The sequence below is a fragment of the Lonchura striata genome, chromosome 10 (genome assembly GCF_050655825.1).
Source record: "Lonchura striata isolate lonStrDom1 chromosome 10, ASM5065582v1, whole genome shotgun sequence".
NCBI lineage: Eukaryota > Metazoa > Chordata > Aves > Passeriformes > Estrildidae > Lonchura > Lonchura striata.
This window is the reverse complement of record NC_140712.1, coordinates 9,058,128-9,080,299: the sequence shown is the minus strand read 5'-3', so window position 1 is coordinate 9,080,299 and position 22,172 is coordinate 9,058,128. Positions and strand designations below refer to the sequence as shown.

Below are 22,172 nucleotides of genomic sequence, written 5' to 3'. Positions count from 1 at the left end.
ACCTTGGGGTCACTTGCTGTGAATCCAGCCAAAGGACAACTTCCTCTAGACAGCCTTTGGGACAACAAAACAGCCTTGAGAAGAAGTGTAAATGCCTAAAAGAGAGTAAGTTTGGAATAATTTCTCCCCTTCAACTAACGTGATTTATGAGCATTCAAATTGCTTGGGACATGGTATTATTTTCAAAAGGAAAAAATTAGTAGGTACTTAAAACTAAATGAATCTCAGGACTACTTTTCTACTGACATAGCTTACAGTGGGCTTAATTATTTATGGGAAGAAACCATCCCATTGTATATCTGCTGAAATTTTTGAAAAACAAGTAAAGGGAATAAAAATTAAAATCTTGTTTGCAAAGCACTGGATTAGCAGCAAGCAATCTAGGTTTTGTCTCCTCGGATAAATCTCCTAGATAGCTGGATCAAAGAAGTCCTTTGTGAAATAGACACTTTTCTGAGATTTTTGGAGACTTGGAACATTTTCCAAAGTGATAAATGTTTTGGTATCCAGCTTAAGACAACTTTGAAAGCATTTTCTGAAAACTGGAATTAATTATAATTAAATTAATTCTTCTTCCACATTATATTTGGTGATTATATTTGAAGTCATGCTATGTAATTTCAATTATTAAGGTGTTTTTACACTAGAAACAGATAAAAGTCCTCAGAAACAAAAACTGCCACCAATGAAAAAATGCTTGGCTAACAAAAACTGACTCCGGTTCAGAACTAATGCCTTCGCCAGCACACAGCAGCACTTCTCATGTGAGATACACAGCTTTATGCCAGCTTTGGACATGCTCCTAGAACTTCAACTTTAGGCTCCACAGAGACAATCTGGACATCTGTGCATGTTGCTCATTCAGGATATTCATTCACACATAAAGAGATCCCACCCCCTGCTAAAACAAAATTTGACCTTAGCACAGTTCCCCAGTCGCTAATGCTGCAGCAACAGCCCAAGACAAGAAGTTAAGCCACACAACCCAACATTATTTTTGCTGGCACCTCCCTAAGAAAATTTTCAGATCAATTCAATGAGGGGAAAGAGAAATGTATTGAAGGACTTCATTTTGGGATTTTGATTTTAGGAGCTGCTGGCAACTGCCCCTGGGCAAGAGCATACACATGCTCTGTGACATACACTGTTAACCAACCCTGGGTATTTTGAGGGTGGGACGGAGCCTCCAGAAGTTCAATATTGGTGTGTTTCGTCTTTTGTTGGATTTTTTTTTTGTAATTCAAAAGTGAATTGTTCTTCAATTTAGCATATAAATTGAATTAATTAGATTAGTCTTTCTAAGATGTAAACTGTTGTCTCGTCCAAACACAGCCTGTGCCAGTCAGCAGGTCAGGACTTGACACACTCAGCGAGGAAGGCTCCACCTTCTTCAAGCAGCACAGCACAAACATGTCTGCAGTTCCTTCTCCAGAGCAAGGTACTTGCACAGCCACTACACTCACTTGACAACAGTGGTCACTACTGAAAACCAATTATTATCATTCCCTAAGAAAAGCCTTGACTTCAGCATGCTGAGCATCCTCAGCTCTCCCCAATGCCCCTGTGTCACAATGAGCAGCCTGTGCCACCAGGAGGATTCCAGCACAACACAAAATCCAGGGAAGTCACTTTGTTGGTGAAGCTCTTCAAGCACAGCCCATTTCTCCCCATCAGCCACACAACAGACACAGAAATGGGTCTCCTTAAAAATACCTGCATTATACTTTTCTCTGAACAGAAAAACATCAATTGATCATCCTTGTAATGTCTTCCTCAAAATCCCAAAAATGTCCATTTCTGAGGGGCTGAAAGCTCGAGCAACAGCTCCTTCTTCTTCCTCCTTGGCCACAGGGCCTTGCCATGGTACATGTACTGTCCCAGAATGGAATTCCTTCTCCAGGTGACACTACTGCAGTGAGGTAGGGATTGGTTTTAAACATATTTCTGGAAGAATAATTCTTTCATGTCATCATCACAGCCACCCAGATCTCTACATACACAACTGCTGCACCTCTTTGCAGTAGCGTTACAGAAGATCCTGACTTGTTCCAAAGAGGTAATTACAAACTGCTTGCTGACAATTACTTCCAGTCTCAAAGCAAACAAGACAAACAATGGCACAAATCAGTGATCCATGTCGTATCTTAGGCAACAACTTAATGATCAGACCGAAGGTATTTAAAACACAGCATTAATGAAAGGAACATGCTAACAGCACTTTACCTGACACTGTTTCACACACATAAGAGCATAATCTAGGGAGCTATCAGAACATCAACTTGAAGGTAGTATAAAATACTGTGACCAGTAGTCACAAAGGTGTTTTACTGGCAAAGAAAATGCTAAGCACAAGCCTGAGCCTTCCTTCACAGATGTCCCTGCCCTGGCCTTCTGGAGAATTTTATGTCCTTCCACCAAATGCAAATGTTTGTCTCTCCTGAGGTGCTCAAATTGTTATTTTCAAGCCTTGATGTCTTAACACAATTCCCAGCAGTTCTTCTTAGCCTTTTACGTTCTGACTTCTGTTTACTGATGCACTACTTCTCCAAGTGTAGTAGCACATCAATTAATTATACAGTAGTCTGCCTAATCAGGTTTCCCCAGGGTTTTTAACAGAAACCCTTTGTATTTCTTAATGATTCCACGAGATTGTGACTATTTTTAGTTCTGCAGTAAAAGAAATGAGTCTGCTGACAATACTATCTCCTAAAAAGGTGGAACTGCTATTAAAATGGTTGATCCAAGCACACTTGAACTTTGGAGAATTCAGATTTAGTCTGGATCTTATGATTAACATTTCTGTGTATAACATATGCAGTCACCATTTACAGAAATACAAATTAAGTAGAAAGCCAGGAACTGAAGAATAGATGTGACCTACTTATCATTTTAATATTAAAACAGATACATTCAAGTTAATAGCAAAGCCTCCACTGCCTTCAATACAATTCACCAACTGGTCAATGAGAGTCCAACAATTTCCTTAAGCAACTTCTCATGACCTGTTTTGTCCTGAAAGAGGACATGCTCTACATACCCAAGATCACTTTGCTTTAGTTCTAAGGCAGACATGCACAAACTTTCTCTCTAATTTAAGGGGGAATTCAAAATTAATAAGAAAAAACAACAAAACCCCACCAAATGACAGAATCACAACAAACTACTAAAAGCACAAATCGGTAGAAATACATCAAGCTTTCACATTATAAAACCTCAGAAAAACAGTAAAAAACAGGTGGAGGACCTCTCCTGTGCCAGAGCTGGTTACATATTTGGTGTGTTGTACTAAGAAAGACTATAATTAAAAATATTAAGTAGACAGCTACCTTACTACAAAAGAGTTTTGCTCACGGATCATAGGAAGAGGCTGTGTTGGAGGCACCTCTGGAGATTGCCTGATGCAGCCCCTGCCCAAAGCAGGGTCAAACAAGGCTCAGGGCTGTGTCCAATTGAGTCTCTCCAAGAATGGAGACTCCACAACCTCTCTGGGCAACATGACACAGTAGCTGACCACTGGCATAATGACAAATGAATCAAAAAGCAGACTTTCCCTTTCATTAGAGCATCAGAGCCCCCTCTGCCCACCCTCCCCAGAGGAATGGCACTGCTGCAGACACAGCTCCCATCTGTCAGGCAGGCTGGCACACCTGGGTCACTGTGAGACACAAACTCGGCGCTGACACCACGTAAGCGCCGACGCTCTTACCGAGAGCGCCGGCATCACCAGAGTGTGAGACACTGCTCCTAATTCTTACCTATTCCCCAAATCAGAAATGAAGATGTGCCAGAGATCATTTCCACATTATGAAAGCAGCTCTTTATAGCATTCCACAGGGACCTGTCTGCAAAGATGAACTGTATCTCTGTGCAGTTCCTTTTGTCCTGTATTTGTTCTTTGATGTACAAATACGCCACAGACTAAGCGGTGATCTCTTTGATGTTGAACTTTTATACTTTATTGCAACTAGCACACTTACAAGAGGAGCTGCCAGTCATTTTCCCTTCTAAACATTCAAATTTCATGAGACATTTGCTTTATGAGTCAGATTTATTAGTAACTTGTTATAAGAATTTCCAGAAGAACTGTGCTACTCTTCTGGACTGATAACTCGATTAAAAATCAAGACCTGATCAGGTTTTTCAGGTATTAATTAATACAAGCATTGGCTAATATATCTGAATGTATTTAACATAAAGAATAATGATGTAGTCAAGTACGTATTTCTTCACTCTCTTTTAGGTAATTCTGGATGGTGCTGGAATCCAGCAGTGACCAAGAGTAGCTGCACTGGTAACAGGGCAAACCAAGGCATGCAGGCAGTGGTACCCTTCTGGCCACTCTGCCACCTCCAACACTTCACACAGTTCAGGGACTTCCAGAGCCAGAGGCAGCCTCTGCAGCACAGTTTTTCATAATGCACCATGTACACATCAAATTTTAGGCTCACAATACCACGGCAGATTAAATTACAAAGTTAGTTACTTCTGCAGCAAAACAGTAATCAACACTGGCAGAAATAACATGTTAGGAAGTGCAAATTTACCACCACTAAATGCTACAGCTTTCAGTGTGACATAAAAAAAAGCATTTCCATTCTGAAGCATTTCTGTGAGGGTTTTTAAATTGATTCTACCAGCTGAAATTCTTTGGAGTGAGATTTCGGTATTCATAAGGTCTCTGCTTTAGAGTGACCTTTACGTTTTGGCTATTTTCCCCTTCGGTAAGTATAAACACTGTGGTTGAGAGGGAAAACATCAGAAGAAAATTAGAATATTTTGGAACAGTGTCATCAAGGAGGGAGCATTTCCCTATACTGAGCTCTAGGTTTCCACAAAAAAAAAAAAAAAATTGTACTGCTACTGATGGTCCTCTCCAAGCCAAGTGCATTGCCAGTGTGCTGGTCAGAGAAATGCACCATGTTGGACATCTTAAATCACAAGTTCTAAAGTGAATAAACCATACAATAAGTCTAGATGGTTTAAGTAAGTGAGCAAAAATATTTAAAATGAAACAAATCTGTTAAAGATATGGACTCCTCTTTTTCCAAAAGAATTCGCAGCTCAGAAAGAAGTGTGGTTAAGAGCTAGTGAGGTGTATGCAATGGAGGGATTCCCCAGCACCTGCCATGCCAGGTAGCCAGGTGCTGCACTCCACTTTTCTGGCTGGGAAGTGCAAAATTAATCCCAGAAACACCAGCAGATTTTTAAGAAATCTGGACAGAGCTAGCCATAGCAATACCAGAAACACCACATTTTCAGGGCCTTTTTCAGGTTCAGGCAGAAGTCAGTTCTCAGTGCTCACCCGGATTCTATCATGTGCAATACAAACAACTCACCAAGAAAAACACAAGGGTGAAATATCGCTCATGTTACTGAGAGGCTTCACACATAGTGTCCAAGAAGCATCCCATGCGGGAGGCAGGAGAGAGAATTTTGATATCCTCCTTGAAGAGAACAATAGAAGAACCAATTGCTTAATTGAGCTCCCCAGCTGGCCCCTGTCCAGCCCCCGGCCGGGCCGGGCCGTGCCGTGCCAGCGCGGCGGCTCCGCTGCTATCGCCGCCACATCTGCCAGGCAGCAGCGCCCTGGGCCTCTTCGCCTCCGCCATTTAGCAGGCGCCTATGTATATGAGGTTTCTCTGGCTCTTTAATTAACCTGTCTGACTTTCTTATTATCTGTTGATACAGGAATATGTCCGGTAGTTACAAACATCTTTATGTACTCATATTTTAAGCAAATGTTTCTTTTAATTCAATAAGGCACCCACGGTACTAGAAAAACTCTCCCCAAAATTTAACACAATGCATCTCTGTCAATCTAACAATTGCAGGGTGTGTCCCTTTGACAGAAAACAAGGCAGAGCGTGAGCTCAGCTCCTCCAGCCGATCACAATCTGCCCCTCTGCACATGGCAGAGGGTGCCCCTGCAGCAGTAGGGGCAAACACACCTCCCCAGCCCTCGAGAGCTCCAGCCTGGCAGTGCAAACCAGTACTGGACAGTGGTTTCACTTACATTTATCTGCTCCAAACCCGGTTACACGAGGTCCAGCATACGGCCAATTTTACGGGACTCTAGAAGGAGGTAGTCCAAGGAGAGGAAAAAGCAGGGGCACTCTACAACGAGCAGTTTTCTGCAGTGCACAGGATGGGTTAATTAATTCCCAGGCTGAGCAAAAAATAACTACAAGTTCACAAGAAAATGTGTGTTTTCTCACAATAGTTACTCTGACAAATCAAACACAGACAAAGATGGGCTAATTAATTTAGCCAAATGGGAAAACGCACCCATTACAAGAAGCATTACAGTTATTACAGGAGGACAGCAGCTATTGCTGCTCCTGCCAAGTAGTACAGCAATTTATACTGTTCAAATTTTCACCAGAACTAAACTATGCGAATATCTACGTACAAAAAGGAAACTCCAAATTTTCTGATGACCAGACCAGCAATCATTTTTTACTGGCTTTCAACTCTCTACCTAGACTAGAGGCTCCAGGCGAAAAACACCTGGGGCTTAGAGAGAATTTAACCTTCTTTTGGGGTGAGAAGAAGATAAATGACACTTTGAATCATGTCACTTTAGGCACAGGGCCAGGCAGGGGAGGCTGGACAAGAGAGTGCTCCTCTCTTCGGAACTAGGAGTGAGGTAAACATAAGCTTATGTAAGTTTTAGGCACACTTAACCCATGGCACAGTATCACCTCCTCAGATCCCTGGCAGTCTCACAAGAGGTGTGAATTAAGTGCCACATGAAATGGGAACTTGATTTCTAATTGGATCATGTAAATTGTACAAGGCATTAAATAGCAAATGATACTCAGATGAAGGGAGAAAATTGCTGAGCCAGTGAAATGCATGAGCTCTCAGTATCTGCAAGAGCTGGAAGCAGAAGCCACTGCCATAATGCATCGCTCCCCATTTCATGCTGTTAACAAAATTACAGCAAGAATAGCAAAGACTTTAGGGCTTCTAGAACATCAGAGTACACTGCAGAATACAGCACGTGCAAACAGCGACAGGACCTTTTCTCTTTTTTTGTCTATAGTGCAGAAGGTATTCTGCACACAGGAGGGGTGAGCAGAGGTGCCAGGAGGTCCAAGCACACGGCCCTGGGCAGGGTGCCCGCAGTGCCTCTGACCAGCACCACCCAGAGCCGGTGAAAAGCAAGGCTGGCATGCAGGAACAGGACCCCTGCTTCCCTGGCAACCACTCTAAATCCCAGCTCGTGGTCCCTTCAGTCTGAAGGAACACTCTGACCAACCCTTTGTCACAGTGTATCTGTCTATGTAAAGACTTAATGTCACTTTTCTACCCCTTTGTTTGAGAACGATCAACCTCTTCCAAAGTACAAAAATAAAGAGTCATGCTGTTGGTTTTATGAAGCATTTTGTCCCAGGATTCAGTGGCAAGAAACAGCACAGAAGAACACAAACAGTACACAATAATTACACGGCTGATACACTTGTAAGTATGCTGACTATTCTATTTGCATTGTTCAGAAGTGAAGAGGTTCGACTTATTTACATCCAAGCAGCTTTAATTAAGCTTTGAGATAAATGCTCTTAAAATGAAAGCTGAGATGATTATACCTCTCTCCACATTGATTTTAGCCTAGATGGTTATTTTGTCATGCTTTGCAGCATGACAAAAGGCCCAAAGGCTGAAATCGCACAAACAGGAGAGCCACAAGCGATGGGTCCTGCACCACTCACCATCACATGGGGAAGAAAACAAAAAACACAGAGAAACCTGAATTTGACTGTTTAGGTGTGGTGGAGCTGGGCCACAGGTGCAAGGGCAGCAGCAGTGGGAGCTGCTGACCCCTGCCAGTCCCCACTGAGATGCAGTGTTCCAGCTGCACTCACTGACAGCACAGAGAACATGGGCTACACCTGACCCCAACAGTGCTGGGCAACCCCAGACTTCTCTGGGGGGAATCGTGCACTTTTGAGAGCTTCACATGTCAGAGGTTCACATTAAGCTGCAGCCAGGGAATGTGAGGACCATTACCCATGGCAGACACTGCAACAGCATGGGCAGACGGGTTCTGTGCTCCTGAGTGGCAGCACACAGGCACCAAGAGAGTGGTGGGAGAAGCTGAGAGAGATGTCCCAACTGGCAGCCCTGATTTCCCTGCATATCCATTTGCTCCTGTCAACATGCCTGCTTCACCTTCCCCTGGCACTGAAAAGGAAAAGGGAAACAAATGCTAATTTAATGACATTTTTCAGGGAGGTGGAATCAGTGGTAACCTGTGCAGGCAGACAAACTCAGAGTAGAGTGGTGGTACCTCAGGGGGTTTCTGCAGTGCTCTGACCTCTCCAGCGAGCTCCTGCTGCAGCTAACCCCCAGTGTGGAGAGGGGAACAGCACAACACCCCGTGAGTCACTGCAGCCCTGAATCACTCCCTCGTGTTCCCAACAGAAGGTGCAGGCAACTGGGAAACAGCCTGAAACTGCACCGAGCTTGCCAACCTGTATTTTGCACAACTTCCCAGCCTAAATGCCTCCAGCAAGCTACAGACTTTGCTCAGCACAGGCAGCTTACAGGATGAAGCATGAGGAGAAAGTCCATCTCCAGTCCCCCTAAAAGGCTTTGTGCTTCAACTTTCTAGTTAGTGACTTTTTTTATCCAAAAAGCAGAAGTCTGCATGGTACAGACGCACCTTTTTTTTTTTTTGCATTACTTAGTTATTCTTGGAGGACAGAGTGCTCCCCTCCCCTGCTAATGTTTACTGCAAAAAGAGAAAAAACGCTGATCTTCAAAAAGGAAGAAGACAGTTTCTGTACCATTAGTTATGTGCATATCCCTTAGATATCAGTCCTCAAGGAAAAGACAAACCACAAAAGGAGAGAACTACTGCTTGCTTGATCTCAGGAGTTATCAGCTGTAATTGCAAATTACAGCTCACAGATAAATACAAGAAAGGTGAATATTTTTCCTTTCATTGTGAATAAAAAAAAAAAAAACAGAAAAACATTCTAAAATGTATCAAGTCTGACTGTAATAACATTCTTGTCATATGCAGTTATTTTGCACACTACAAAAACTTATCTCCTGGGAATGGAAAGGGAAAAAAAAAAAAGAACATACTGCATCTCAACTTCCTCCAATACTAGATAGAGAAATGAAATGTATCTACTCAGGAGACACACAAGGATTTGCCTATTTTGATTTAGTACATATAGATGAGAATAAAATACATCAGTTTAGAACTCTGTTGTGCAGTCAAGATGAAATACTAACAAGCCTGACGGTAATTACTACACAATAGAGCTTATTTTTACACTGTGGGCAAGAGAAACAAGAAAAAATATTTAAAACTGCTTAAGGTTAAAATTGAGTGCTACATCATCCTAGAAAAACCCCTCCAAACATGCTAGGTTCTCTATAAAGGGGAATGAGTAAAGAAATCAGTCTTTTTCACACACAGTGGGGAAGAACTTGATATAAAGAGGACTCAGTTCTTCACTAAGGTCTCTAGACACTACTCCCCAAACTAAAAAATGCCAAAACAAACATTCAGCTCCCCACTGCAGAGCCAGGCTGCAGAGCTGCAGGCCGTTCCCCTGCACCAAGTGACCCAGCTGGTATCTGCCCCTGACACCCCCATCAGCTCACTGAATAAAGCACGAGGACATTTCATATCTGCCAGAGCCCACACCCCCAAACCCCAGCCTCCTCTATACCCCCCTCTACCACCTCATCCCCTCGGGGAGTTGTATTGTTTGGTTTCGTAAAAAAAAGGGTACAGAAGCCCTTGTGTTGTGTCTGTAGACTGCTTGAGTTTTGCCCCAGTTATTCAGAATTATCCTAGAAGAATTCTTTTTAAGACTGCATTACGAGCCGTTGGGAACAGGCTCACCATTTTAGCTAGAAAAGAGCTGTATGTAAGTTTAAAGAGTGTGATCTAGTGAGATGCTCAGCACCCACAGTTTCTGCTGACCTAAACAGGACAGAATCTCCTTACTTGAAATGAGTGTCCCCATGTGAGACTTGTACAGAGCATGCAACTGCCTTTGATTTTCACAGAGCGAGACATAAAGACAGATTTCCTCTTTTACTTTTAAATCTCGAGAGTCTTTCAAAGAGCCTGAAAAGTACATTTCAGCAATAAACCTCAAACCAGTCTTATCCTGTGAACGTATTGCAACAAATGTCTTAGATACAAGCAAGTCATTCAGATCAGTCGTACGAAATTAAAGCAGCAAGAAAACAGCCTGTCAACTTGCAATTCCAAAGGCCAGATTCTGTTAATATTTAGTCAACAGAAGTTCTGTACTGGAGTACTTCCTAAATTGGATTTAACTTTCAATAGTGCCACAGTGAAGGTAAATTTAAACACACTTCAATTTGCAAAGCTACCCTTTTTTTAAAACCTATGGCAAGATAATTTTCTATAGGCATTTGTTTACCCGTGAAAAACATCGAGTAATTACCTGGCTGGTGCCAGGATACATGACAAAAGAACACGACAAAAGGTCAGGCTTGACAGACTGGGAAAAGCTCACCCAAATGAAGCAGCAGTGCGTGCATCCCTGCCTGCCCCAGAGCAGCCCGGCTCCGCTCGCTTCAAGGAAAGCACCTGGGGCAGTGGGACAGCGGCAGCCGGGGACTGCAGCCTCCTGCTGCCCCGCTGCAGCTGGGAACTGCAGCCGGGGACTGCAGCCTCCTCCTGCCCCAGAGCAGCCAGGGAACTGCAGCCTCCTGCCCCGCTGCAGCCGGGGAACTGCAGCCTCCTGCTGCCCCGCTGCAGCCGGGGACTGCAGCCTCCTGCTGCCCCGCTGCAGCCGGGGAACTGCAGCCGGGGAACTGCAGCCTCCTGCTGCCCCAGAGCAGCCAGGGAACTGCAGCCGGGGAACTGCAGCCTCCTGCTGCCCCAGAGCAGCCAGGGGACTGCAGCCTCCTCCTGCCCCGCTGCAGCCGGGGAACTGCAGCCGGGGAACTGCAGCCTCCTGCTGCCCCAGAGCAGCCAGGGAACTGCAGCCGGGGAACTGCAGCCTCCTGCTGCCCCAGAGCAGCCAGGGAACTGCAGCCTCCTCCTGCCCCGCTGCAGCCGGGGAACTGCAGCCGGGGACTGCAGCCTCCTGCCCCGCTGCAGCTGGGGAACTGCAGCCGGGGAACTGCATCCTCCTGCCCCGCTGCAGCCGGGGAACTGCAGCCGGGGACTGCATCCTCCTGTCCCACTGCAGCCGGGGAACTGCAGCCTCCTGCCCCGCTGCAGCCGGGGAACTGCAGCCGGGGACTGCATCCTCCTGTCCCACTGCAGCCGGGGAACTGCAGCCTCCTGCCCCGCTGCAGCCGGGGAACTGCAGCCTCCTCCTGCCCCGCTGCAGCCGGGGAACTGCAGCCTCCTCCTGCCCCGCTGCAGCCAGGGAGTGCTGCCGCCTCCTGCCCCACTGCAGCTCAGGCTCTCCGCAAAAATGCAGCAGATTCCAAAAATCCTGCGTACTAATAAAGGAAACCGGTGGAGTCGTCTTCCTTAAACAACGACTGATTTTTAATGACTGAATTTTCGTTTGGACACAGTGCCAGTAAAAAGGCTAGTTATATTTCCAATGATCCAAGCACAGACCCCAAAAGCAAAACAATTTCCCTTACAGCCTAGGAACAAAAGATTCTACTCATCTGGTCCATCTTCCACAAAACAGCAACAGACTGAACTTTATATCAACACAGCAATAGTCAGGATTAGCACCTCAAATGCCACCTTAACAGTAAATACACCTGGCTTGAAATATCTTAGAAAAATTACATCAGCCTTCCCTCTATTTAGGAATGTCCACATGAATGATAATGCAACTATTGCCAGGTTCCTGCCCATACTTTGCAACTCATCAGTGGACTGAACCCTTCTGTCCAGGCCTGATGATGGTACAAGTACCTGAGCTCTCACCAGCACTGACTGACACACCTCTGTACAGCACAGGCACCAGAACATGGAACAATCCCACAGCAAGGAAACCATCTCCCCTGTCTTGGGCTCACCTCGGGTTCTGCACTGGCCTGACAAACCAAGCCCTGTTTCTACTCCAGCACAGGGTATCTGCTCATCAATTCAGCACTTAGCACTACTCTCCTTGAAGTCACCCCTGACGCTCCTGCCAGGGAAGACTCTCTGGAATAAGATCTGCACCAGTGACTACACCAGCAGAATGATTGGATTTCTTTGCAAACTTCACTGGTGAGCACGTAAAGTTGCTGGGCCCCTTAATAGTGTCAGCTGCTTAGCTGACTTGCCTGCGTTACAAACTAAAAATGCAAGGCTTCCTGGATACTCTACAGACTCACAGCAGTTGATAAGTAATTTCTAAAAGCCCATCAATCTAGAAAATACTTATTCCGTCATTAAGAACTTTGATGCTTCATCTCTGCCTGTTTTCTTAGAAATCAGTTGGAAAAAAAATCCTCTTTCTGCTCTGCCTGAAACGAGAAAGTTTCATTTCCTAACATGCAGCCTGTGTCAAACACATGCCCAGGCTCTTCCCTGGGCTGGTCTGTTCCCAGCACTGCAAGTGTGAGTGCAGCTCTGCGTGTGTGACAGCTGGCTCGTCCTTACCCACCAAACCTGGACACAGGCTCAGGACTGTGCAGAATTCAAGAGAACGTGTTTGCCAGAACATTGTGTTGCTAGAAAAATACAACTCACAAATTAACTTCACATGGTATCAGTTTGGGCTATCTAAACAGCAATAGGAAAAGCATTAAGACTCCCCCTTTTTACCCAAAAAAAGAAAATTAAACCAAACGTGAAAATCCCGAATTCTTCTGAAGACTGTAATTTTTTGCACATTAATTTCAGAACTGGAAAATATTAGAAGATGCCACCACAGAATAGAGAACAAACAAAATACCAAATTTGTGCATTTTTCCCTTTTACTTTTGAGCTCAAACAAAATCCATTCCCTATTCTATTGGTCTGCTTCTCTCAAATCATAATATTGGCCTGTGGATATATTATTTCATAGCAGTCAGAGGCCCTTTTAAGACAAATGACAACACATTTCCTCCAGCTGAACCCTGTCCAGCAAATTAGAGAAAGGATAAGAAACCAAGGAAGTTTTTCAATGCACTAGAAAACTAAACATTATGAAATTAAATGTACTGTAGAAGTAGTCTGTAAAAAGCACAAAGACCTAAGCATTTCCATAATAAAGCCACTAGGAATTACACTTTAAAATCCAAAGACTGGACTCTGCCAAGATTTTACATCAGTGTGGAATTGGTTTAAATGAAACTCCCAAGAGAATAAAAAATATATTTCAAAGGTAAATTGCTGTAAAACATCTGCCTGCTCTTTAAAAACACACCTTAAATCTGTCCAGAAGCACACAACATAATCACACCCCCTAATGTTTTTGTGTTTGTAGTTCCCTCCCTCTTTTAAAAAATTTGTTTATTTAATTTCATGGTTCTAACAGGCTTATAAGGAATACACTGAAAAACTGTTATCAGAATATATAGAACTCTAAAGGACTGCTAAAATATCCATGTAGTTTGCACTTAAAAAAATACACTTCCTTTTGTTACAGATGCAAGTATTTGAATCAACCCAATTACATTTTCTTGCCAAATACATTCAGCATGGCTAATGATTAATGAATATAGTGCTTTTCTTTTTATTCGCATAGGCTTCTCTCCAAGAAGAAAAGGAAGCCAAGTAATTGAAAATTACCGTCCTTAAACACTATGCTGCTACTGGTGTGCATTACCTAGTGCCTTGCTAAGTAGAAAAATAAGAAACAGTCTCTAACTTAAGCAAGACTCAGTATTCTTTTTCAAAGTAACTAAAATTTTTAAAGAGAAATCGTGCCTAAAATTAATTTTAATCAGCATACATCTGGTATTTTAGTGGGGGCATTAAAATCATATGTATTTAGATTACCGAGAAAGGATACTGCATGTAAGTAAGATGGTTACTTGGTTTAGATTTTTCCCCTATATTTAAAAAAACCCCAAACCTATGACTTTAAAAATACTGCAATGCAAAGCTCTACTGTGGACCTAATTTTACTAGAAAACAGGGCAGACTACAAACATACCTCTAAACTTTTGGTATCTCATCAAAAACTTCGTTTGACTGTCTTCAGTCTGCTACTGCCCCTTACTAAGGACTCGAATCCGCAAGAAGAAAAAACTCCAGGTTTAGAAAAAACAAGTCTCTAAGTAACTCTGGTCTTTCCTTTTATTCCAAAGCCTTTGAAAGATGAGCACCTGCCTGAAGACGGCATCTCAGCCCCATCACCTGCCCAGAGATGCTGCACGTCCTTTCCTCTTTGCTAGAGTCAGATTTTACAGAGCGCGTTTTCTTCGCGGGCTCGTAGGAAGCCCGAGCCCATCCGGAGCGGCCGCAGCGCTGCCCGCCCAGCGCCGCGCCGCCGGCCGGGCTCCGCGTTCCGACTCCCGCCGCCGGCCGGCCGGGCTCCGCGCCCCGGCTCCCGCCGGCGCCGGCCCGGCCGAGCGGCCGTGCCCCGAGCGCTGCCCGGAGCCGGCCGTGCCCCGAGCGCTGCCCGGAGCCGGCCGTGCCCCGAGCGCTGCCCGGAGCCGGCCGTGCCCCGAGCGCTGCCCGGAGCCGGCCGTGCCCCGCGCGGCCGCGGCCGGACCCCGAGCGGCGGCCCCGGCGCGGGGAGCGCGGAGGCCGCGAGTCGGGCCGGCCCCGCTCCTTGCCGGCCCCGCTCCTTGCCGGCCCCGCTCCTTGCCGGCCCCGCTCCTTGCCGGCCCCGCTCCTTGCCGGCCCCGCTCCTTGCCGGCCCCGCTCCTTGCCGGCCCCGCTCCTTGCCGGCCCCGCTCCTTGCCGGCCCCGCTCCTTGCCGGCCCCGCTCCTTGCCGGCCCCGCTCCTTGCCGGCCCCGCTCCTTGCCGGCCCCGCTCCTTGCCGGCCCCGCTCCTTGCCGGCCCCGCTCCTTGCCGGCCCCGCTCCTTGCCGGCCCCGCTCGCCCGCGGACGCGCCTACCTTTCATCGCGGCGAGCACAACGCACATCATTTGTCAGCGGCGAACGGCGGGGAGCGGAGCGGAGCGCGGCGGGCAGGAGGCGGGGAGGGGAGGCGGGCCGGGCCCTCGGCGTGAAGCGCCGCCGCCGCCTCAGCAGCAGCCGCCGCCTGCCAGCGCAGAGCCGCGCCGCGCCGCCATCCCCCGGCCCATATGAGGCTCCATGTGACCCGCTGACACCGAGCCAGCCCCGGCCCCCCGCCTTGTTTACAGCGCCCGGCCCTCCCTGCCGCCGAGGGGCGGGCACGGGGCGCGGCACCGCCCCCGCCGCCCGGGGCTGCTCCGCCCGGCCCGGCCCGGCCCGGCCCGGCGCTCTGGGGCGGGGGCAGCGGCACAGCCCCGCCGCGCCCCGGAGCAGCTCCGTTCCTCGGCTCCCGGCCCGCAGCCCCCCCGAAGTGTTGTTTGAGTAAAAAACAACCGCGTTGCCGCTACAGCTTGGCACGACGTTCTGCACTTAATAGTTGCTGACTCGATCAAGCAGAGCAGCATTTACATTTTAAATCTGTCTGGTGATGGGTTCATGCTTTCTTAGGATTTACTTGGAACGTCTGAAGCATGATACCAGTGCTGGAGTTTTCATCTATTCTGTAGCATCAGCTGTCACTGCACTGTCAGTTTATGAGATGAAGTTTTACGTTCATGGATATACACACATCCACACTACAGGAGGGATAGCGCATGACTGAGCACACATACAGACACAAAAATAATCCAACCTATTAAAAAACCCACACTTTGCTGAAAATTGCATTAACAAAACCAGTATTTTCTCCAATTCCTGTCTTAACCACTGAAATAAAATGTCACAAAATACAAAGCCACACAAAAATATTGATGCATTACAAGCTGTTTAAGAGGGGACAGAATATACCATTTAATCTAATTGAACCAGAATGTAAGTATTTAATGCAAAAAAGGGAAAATAGTTACGAACAGAAGCCAGAGGAACCATCTTAATATTTGAAACAAAGCCCTATATTTAGAAAGCCTTTATGAGATGAGGACACTGAAACAATCTACTATTAAATGACCCTTAATGGATAATTCTTACCTATTTCTTGAATGAGTTCTTAATACAGTATGATATTATTAAAACATGATTTGATCAAAGTATACTTACCATTTATCAGTCTAGTCATTCAAGCCCCATTAATGCAAAATACTGATTTAAATTTTCCTTATTTCAAAAAACATTAAAAATTCCAAGAGCTACTCGGCTGCAGTAGCACAAATTCAGCAGATATCTTTGTCATAAAATTTTTTGTCGGTATTTGCTCTCCTTACATTAAGCTATTCCTACCAATAGCACATGTATAGTGAGATAATGCTCAGAAAATTTACAGTGGCAGACCTGGTCCCAGATGGGTTTGTGCTCGTGGAGTTTTACCTGCACGAGCACAAACTTTACAAGCTGTAAAGTTGCAATGTGCTGAACAGAAACCTTACAGGGCATTCTGGACTGAATCAAATCCCACCAACAGTGGTGCTCAGAGCTCTTCAGGGCCTGGAAGATGCTGCTTTTACACATGGGCCAACTGTGGAATTTAGATGCAGCCAGAAAGCTTGGAGCATGCACAAGAGAGAAGAATGATGTCTTAACACATTGTAACGTGGAGTTAGATCTTTGTAAACATTTTACTCTGACACAGCAAGTAATGTCAGACCGATGGCCTGAAAAATGTCATAGTCCATTAGCAGTAGTTGTCTTGTCAGACATTTAACCTTAAGGTACACAGCATTACATTATTACTGATCTGGATTTGTTTCCAGTCCAGCTGAAATGCAACTGGTAATCTGGAACGACATCTGATGTGCTAAACGGCTTCAATAATAAGCAGATGACACGGATTTGCATTCTTACAAATGCCTTACAAAGGCTACTTCATAAAATTATAGAGGATTTATCAGACGTTTAAGTGAGAAGAGTATACCTAAAATAGTTTATTATTTGTTATCAGTATCCCATCTAAAGCAATCTGCTAACTTTTGAATGTGTAAACACATCCATTCGCACTTGGGTTTTCTGTCTCCGATTGACCTCATCATAAAAACTCCATCCAAAATCCATTTCCTTCCCCATTTACCAAACGATGGCAACTGTGAAACTCTCACTGGAGTTCAGACACGGTATCAGTGACAACACAATGTGCCAGTCAAATAATACTGAGCTGAGCATTACAGTACACTTGACAAGCAATTGCTCTCTCTGTTTGTGCAGCAGGGTTTCATTTGACTGATAGGAACACTTCCCAGCTTCCAGAAGCTTGTCATCTATCCTGCCTGTTCCTTCAGCTTTTGATAGATACCCATGAAACACTGCAAGGCTGCAAACTCTTCACAGGAGAGACACTGCACCTCAGGGTACACTCAATTCTTGCCTTGATTTCTGCATTCAAAGACCTCCTGAACACGTCAAATATATTTATCAATGGTTCAGACTGAGCAGTGGCCTGTTAATAGACCTTGACCACAGCACGTACTCATCTTTGAGCCACTGTGGCTCAGCCTGAGCACACCCAAACATCTGGGAACTACAAACCTTAGATTGCAGCTTTAGGGATGGGAACAGATTGGGGAACCTTATCAAGCATTGCTCTGTGTTGTACTGACATAAAAGGTGTTCAGCTTGCCAGCCTAACCACAAGCCTCTGCAACAATCTGAGGGAAACAAATGTTTCTAGAAATCTTTTCAACTCTGCTGCAAAACAGTGCTGCCTTCAATTGCTAACAGAGAAAGGGGAAACACCTATGAGCTATCAGCACTGGTAATGCAAGAGACAGCATTAACTGAGCATTCTAAGCACAGGATAGAAAACACTGAGAAGCCTCCTCCACCTCTTTTTAAACCTACTGAGAAAAGTAATAAATTCAACTTCTAAGATGAACCAACAACTACTCCTAACTGTTTGTCCAAGGACAGCCCCAAACAGAAGTAGTTTAAATGCAACTAATTAAAGAAAGATGTTTATGTTGTTCTGACTTGAAATGTGAGTGGGGAGCATTTCTGCAGACTGCTGGGTCAAGTTTTGCATTCTTGCCTAAGATGCATGGTTAGGCTTAATTTAGGAATAATTTTGAGACCTCCTTATCACTAAAATTTAAGATTTGAATAATAAATATGGGGCACAACCACCACCCTTCTTCCCTACCTAACACAGAGGAAAAAAGCATTCTTAAAAAATAAAAAGTGTCACCCCATGTCTGAAGGAGGTTTAGCCACACTGGGTTGTTATGAAGCTGAAGCTGTCAAACCACTCTGAGGTGCAGCATTTCCCCACTGCTCTATCACTGCTACAAACACAACTGTGTGCAAACCTCTTGCAGGTCAAGGGCTGCATGCTGCATTCTCCCATGGAGATGAAAACCTACTTACTGGGAAGGAAATGTGATACAAGAGTGCTTCAATAAATCATCCAGAGCCTCCACATTTTCAGCTTTAGCAAAGACAGCTTCTTCACTTATTTTAAAATAACCTAGAGCTAGGTTTACATATATATTTTCACTTATGGGCTTAGACTGGCAGTACAAATCCACATAATCATGCATATTTTAAATTGTTTTTCTGAAGTCTTCATAGGCTTACAATGAAATAAGTTCTTTAAAATGTTTAGGAAATCTTATATTGATTCACATAGGCAGTAACATTCAGAAATGCTCAAGTACTTTTCAGGACTTCAAACAACTATGGAAAATGTTGAATATTTCTTTACAACATTTAAAGAGCTCTGAGGAGTTAAGCGCTGCCCAGAGATGGTGACAACAGCTGCTGGTAAAAGGGAAGAAGCAGGTGATACTGAAAGCAAAGCCTTTCTCCAATTGCAGCCCAATCACATGTCCTACTACCAGGAAGCATTCAGCTCCCAGCTCGTTTGAGTGTTGCAGGTCTAGATGTGACCAGAGTTTAAAACCTACAACAAATTCCAAGTATCAGAACACTCTGCTTTTGCCCTTTTGGCTTTTTACTCAACAACAGCCATATGTGAAACCATGCAGATGCAGTGATCACAACATCCTTGTTTACCAAATACACCCAAAACCAAGTGTAGGGAAACTGCAGCTCTAGATAATCTTTAAAAACACACTTCACAATTCTGTCCATCCTGTTGGCAATCAATTTTTAAGTGGCTTGCAGCTGTTATATGCAACACCCCCAAAAAGAAAATGACTGCTCCCTAACACATATCCCCCTCTAGATTTAGTGGTGTTTTAGTCTTCATTTATTTCTAGCCCTCCAAGTAGCACACTGTTGAAGATGAATCTAACTGAGGTTGTCCTCATTAAGTTGCCTCTTTTTCATCTATTTCAAACTGCTACTATGCTGACCCTGCAATCATTCCATTTTGCTTCAGACAAAATCCCAGCCTCAGTTCCTGCTGAGGAGGTTCCTTCTGTGCCTCGTGGGCCTACAGCTATATGTCTTAATCAAGTCATTTTAGAGACTGCCCCACAACTCCCAATTAAGTCCATTGCTATCCCCAACTGTTGAACTGCTTGCTGTGCTTTGCCAAACAGCTGCTGCAGTTCTGCACCTGGTGAAATGAAATGTGAGTTGACAAAATGTTTTGGGGTTCATCTGGATGAAAGGTAAGCCCTTCATTATTATCAGCTAGGCATGCTGTTAGTAGCAAAAGGTTTTAAAGATCTAGTCAACTGAATTTTCACCCAGCTTCCTCTCACCTTGAAAGGTTATCATATTTGCTGCTTTTCAGAATCTAAGGTAACAGCAGCCCACTTTGGAAATAGAGTGATTAAAAAGATGAGATTATCACCAATTCATCATCTGCCGCCAATTGCAAATGGGGCCATGAAAAGAACACAAAATTGTCAAGAAATAGATCAAACTGGACTTGGTAGCCCCTCCCTTTTGCCTACACTTAAAAGGGCATTATGAAGTGATTAGTATTGGATTACTGATCAAACTGCCACTGCAGAGTCCCTGTCTGATCTCAGAAAGATTCTCTCTGATACAGGTTTGAACGATCAAATCTTCCTGCAGTGCCCTGACATTAATGTTGCCAAAAAGCAGGAATTGTTTGAAAGCTGTTAGAGCTCTCTTTTTCATGCATAATCTTACCAGGTTATTTGGCCAGTGTTGCTTCCAAAAACTGCAGCTATGTATTGTTCTGTATATCCCTTTAGGTGGGGAAAAGTCAATAGACAGGGTATAAACCAACTGCTGATTGGCAGCAGCACAAAGAACAGCAAGATACTAATTATCTTCAAAGAAGTAATTATTAGACCCTTGTTTAAGGATCCTTGCCATATAATAATTTTTCAGAATAGACAGGCACTTCAAAGAACCACCTTTTCCTATAAATCAACCATGAGAGAATCATGCTGGTTGTAGTGGAACATCTTCAGTGTAGTTTAGAATCTCCCTGATTCCTTTTGCTCCTTATCACCTTGGTGTAAGCTTCTGTAGCACAGAGAGAGAGTGGGCAGAGCTGCTCAGTTACCAACATCTAGCATCTTAAGCCTAACCATTTTTAACTCATAATTTAACTCATAATTTAATTCCAGATGAGAGCAGATGCCAGGATGCAGAGATCTGTCAGCTGGACAGGTGCTGGGGCCTTCAAGAAACCTGCTGAGAGTAGACAGAACCTCTAAGTGCTTTGGTCCCTTTCTGAAAAATACCTTAGCAGTATTAGAAAAGTTCTTACTTCCCTAAAAAGCCTTTGGTCTATAGAGTTTTTATTCAATTTTATGGGTAACAACTGGGTTTCACAAAGTGTTAGGTCCATTTCCCAAACTTTTGTGCATACGGCCATTCACAGAAGAATTGCAATGCCCACAGGGATGCCCAAGACCAGCCTGGAGCATTTGCTATCCCCAGCAAATCGATGACTGCTTTAGATCATTAGACAGTTACATACCAGGGATAAGTAACAGTTTTTTGCCATTTTTTTAATCCCTGGGCTTCCCTTTCTTCCCTCTTTTGCATCATCAGGGATAGCCAAGGCAATGGTAGTAGTGAGCAGAGTATGAGATGAAGTGAGACAGGTTTCCTCACAAATGTGTCTGGCCAGATGCAGCACCAAGAGGAACCCTGGAGTTCCCTGGCCTTTTTCTGATATTGTGCAACAATCAAGATGATATGGGCATATCCCAGAGGATCCTCTGCCACTCCATGTGCCATGGGCATTCACAGCACTTCAGCCTCTTTTCTTCCCTTGCTGCTTATGGCAATGCTCTCATCTGTTGAACAAATGGAATGCTTCAGCTATTCTTAATAATAACCAGAGAAATGTTAATCTACAGCCAGCCAGAGTTGTGCTTGCTGCCCATAAACTCTGGAAATGATGTCTAGGTCAATTTGCCAGAGAACAATTGAAGCAGTCTCACATATGGGATGAGGATGTTCCACAGAAAGAATTTGTATTGCACCCAGTCCCAGACTGAGCAGAAGTAAACCTGAGACCAGCTGTAAAAATGTCAGCATTTCAATTGCTCCATGTCATGCCCAGTGACAGTCAAACCTCCCTCTTACATTCTATGAGACCAGCAAGCAAATTTTGCCCATTTTCAACAATGTGATTAAAAATGTGAGCATTAGTGGGACAGTTAAGATGTGCTGGGCACTCAGAACTAATATGGAAATTATTTTTCTTTAATGGAAAGTAGAAGCATCTGTCCAGCCAAGCAAACCAAGCAATGATCTGCATTATGAAATACTCTTTTTATAACTATTGATGTTTCAGTTGGTAGTGCCACATGTCAATAGTGAGTTTACTGCTTACATTTAAAGTACAGCTTTCAGGACAGGATTCATCTAAGCTGACATTGTCTGATCAGCAGCATATTTCCTTCTCCTGTGAGCATATACATTATTTATACAGCTTTGCACTATAGATCTTGTACCTTTTCTATGCCCCAATGCAAAATGCAAGCTTAGAAGCAGACATGCTTTCTAGGACAATTAAAATTCCATGTTAGGACTCTCTCCAGAATTCAGTCTTCAGGCCACAGTTATATGGGCTTCTAAGCCTGTCTCACAATTTATTTTCCAGCACAATGCTTAATAGAGAGAGGATAAATACTGTGCTTTAGCATTTTCTCCAGTTCCTCCTCAGATTAATACTGAGCTCCAGAACAGAAACACTGGCAAGTCCAACATGTTCTCTGCTCATGTACTAACAGATCATTGCTAATTTCTCTCATTTCTCACTTCTTCAAACTTTAA

At 44.5% G+C, this 22,172-nt stretch overlaps 1 protein-coding gene across 9 annotated transcripts in view; it reads right to left on the bottom strand.

Moving 5' to 3' along the window:
• RORA (RAR related orphan receptor A) overlaps window positions 1–22,172 on the bottom strand; it is a 387,644-nt gene that overhangs the window by 56,644 nt on the left and 308,828 nt on the right. The window contains exon 1 of one of the 9 annotated variants that reach the window (XM_021554231.4): window positions 14,953–15,230. The exons of 6 other annotated variants lie outside the window; for them this stretch is intronic. In XM_021554231.4, the coding sequence (XP_021409906.1) occupies window positions 14,953–14,983 (31 nt within the window). In that variant the 5' untranslated portion in view covers window positions 14,984–15,230. Of the gene's footprint in view, window positions 1–14,042; window positions 14,186–14,214; window positions 14,375–14,952; window positions 15,231–22,172 lie in introns of those variants that run through there. 2 more of the 9 variants (XM_021554232.4, XM_077785871.2) reach the window with 2 other exon arrangements.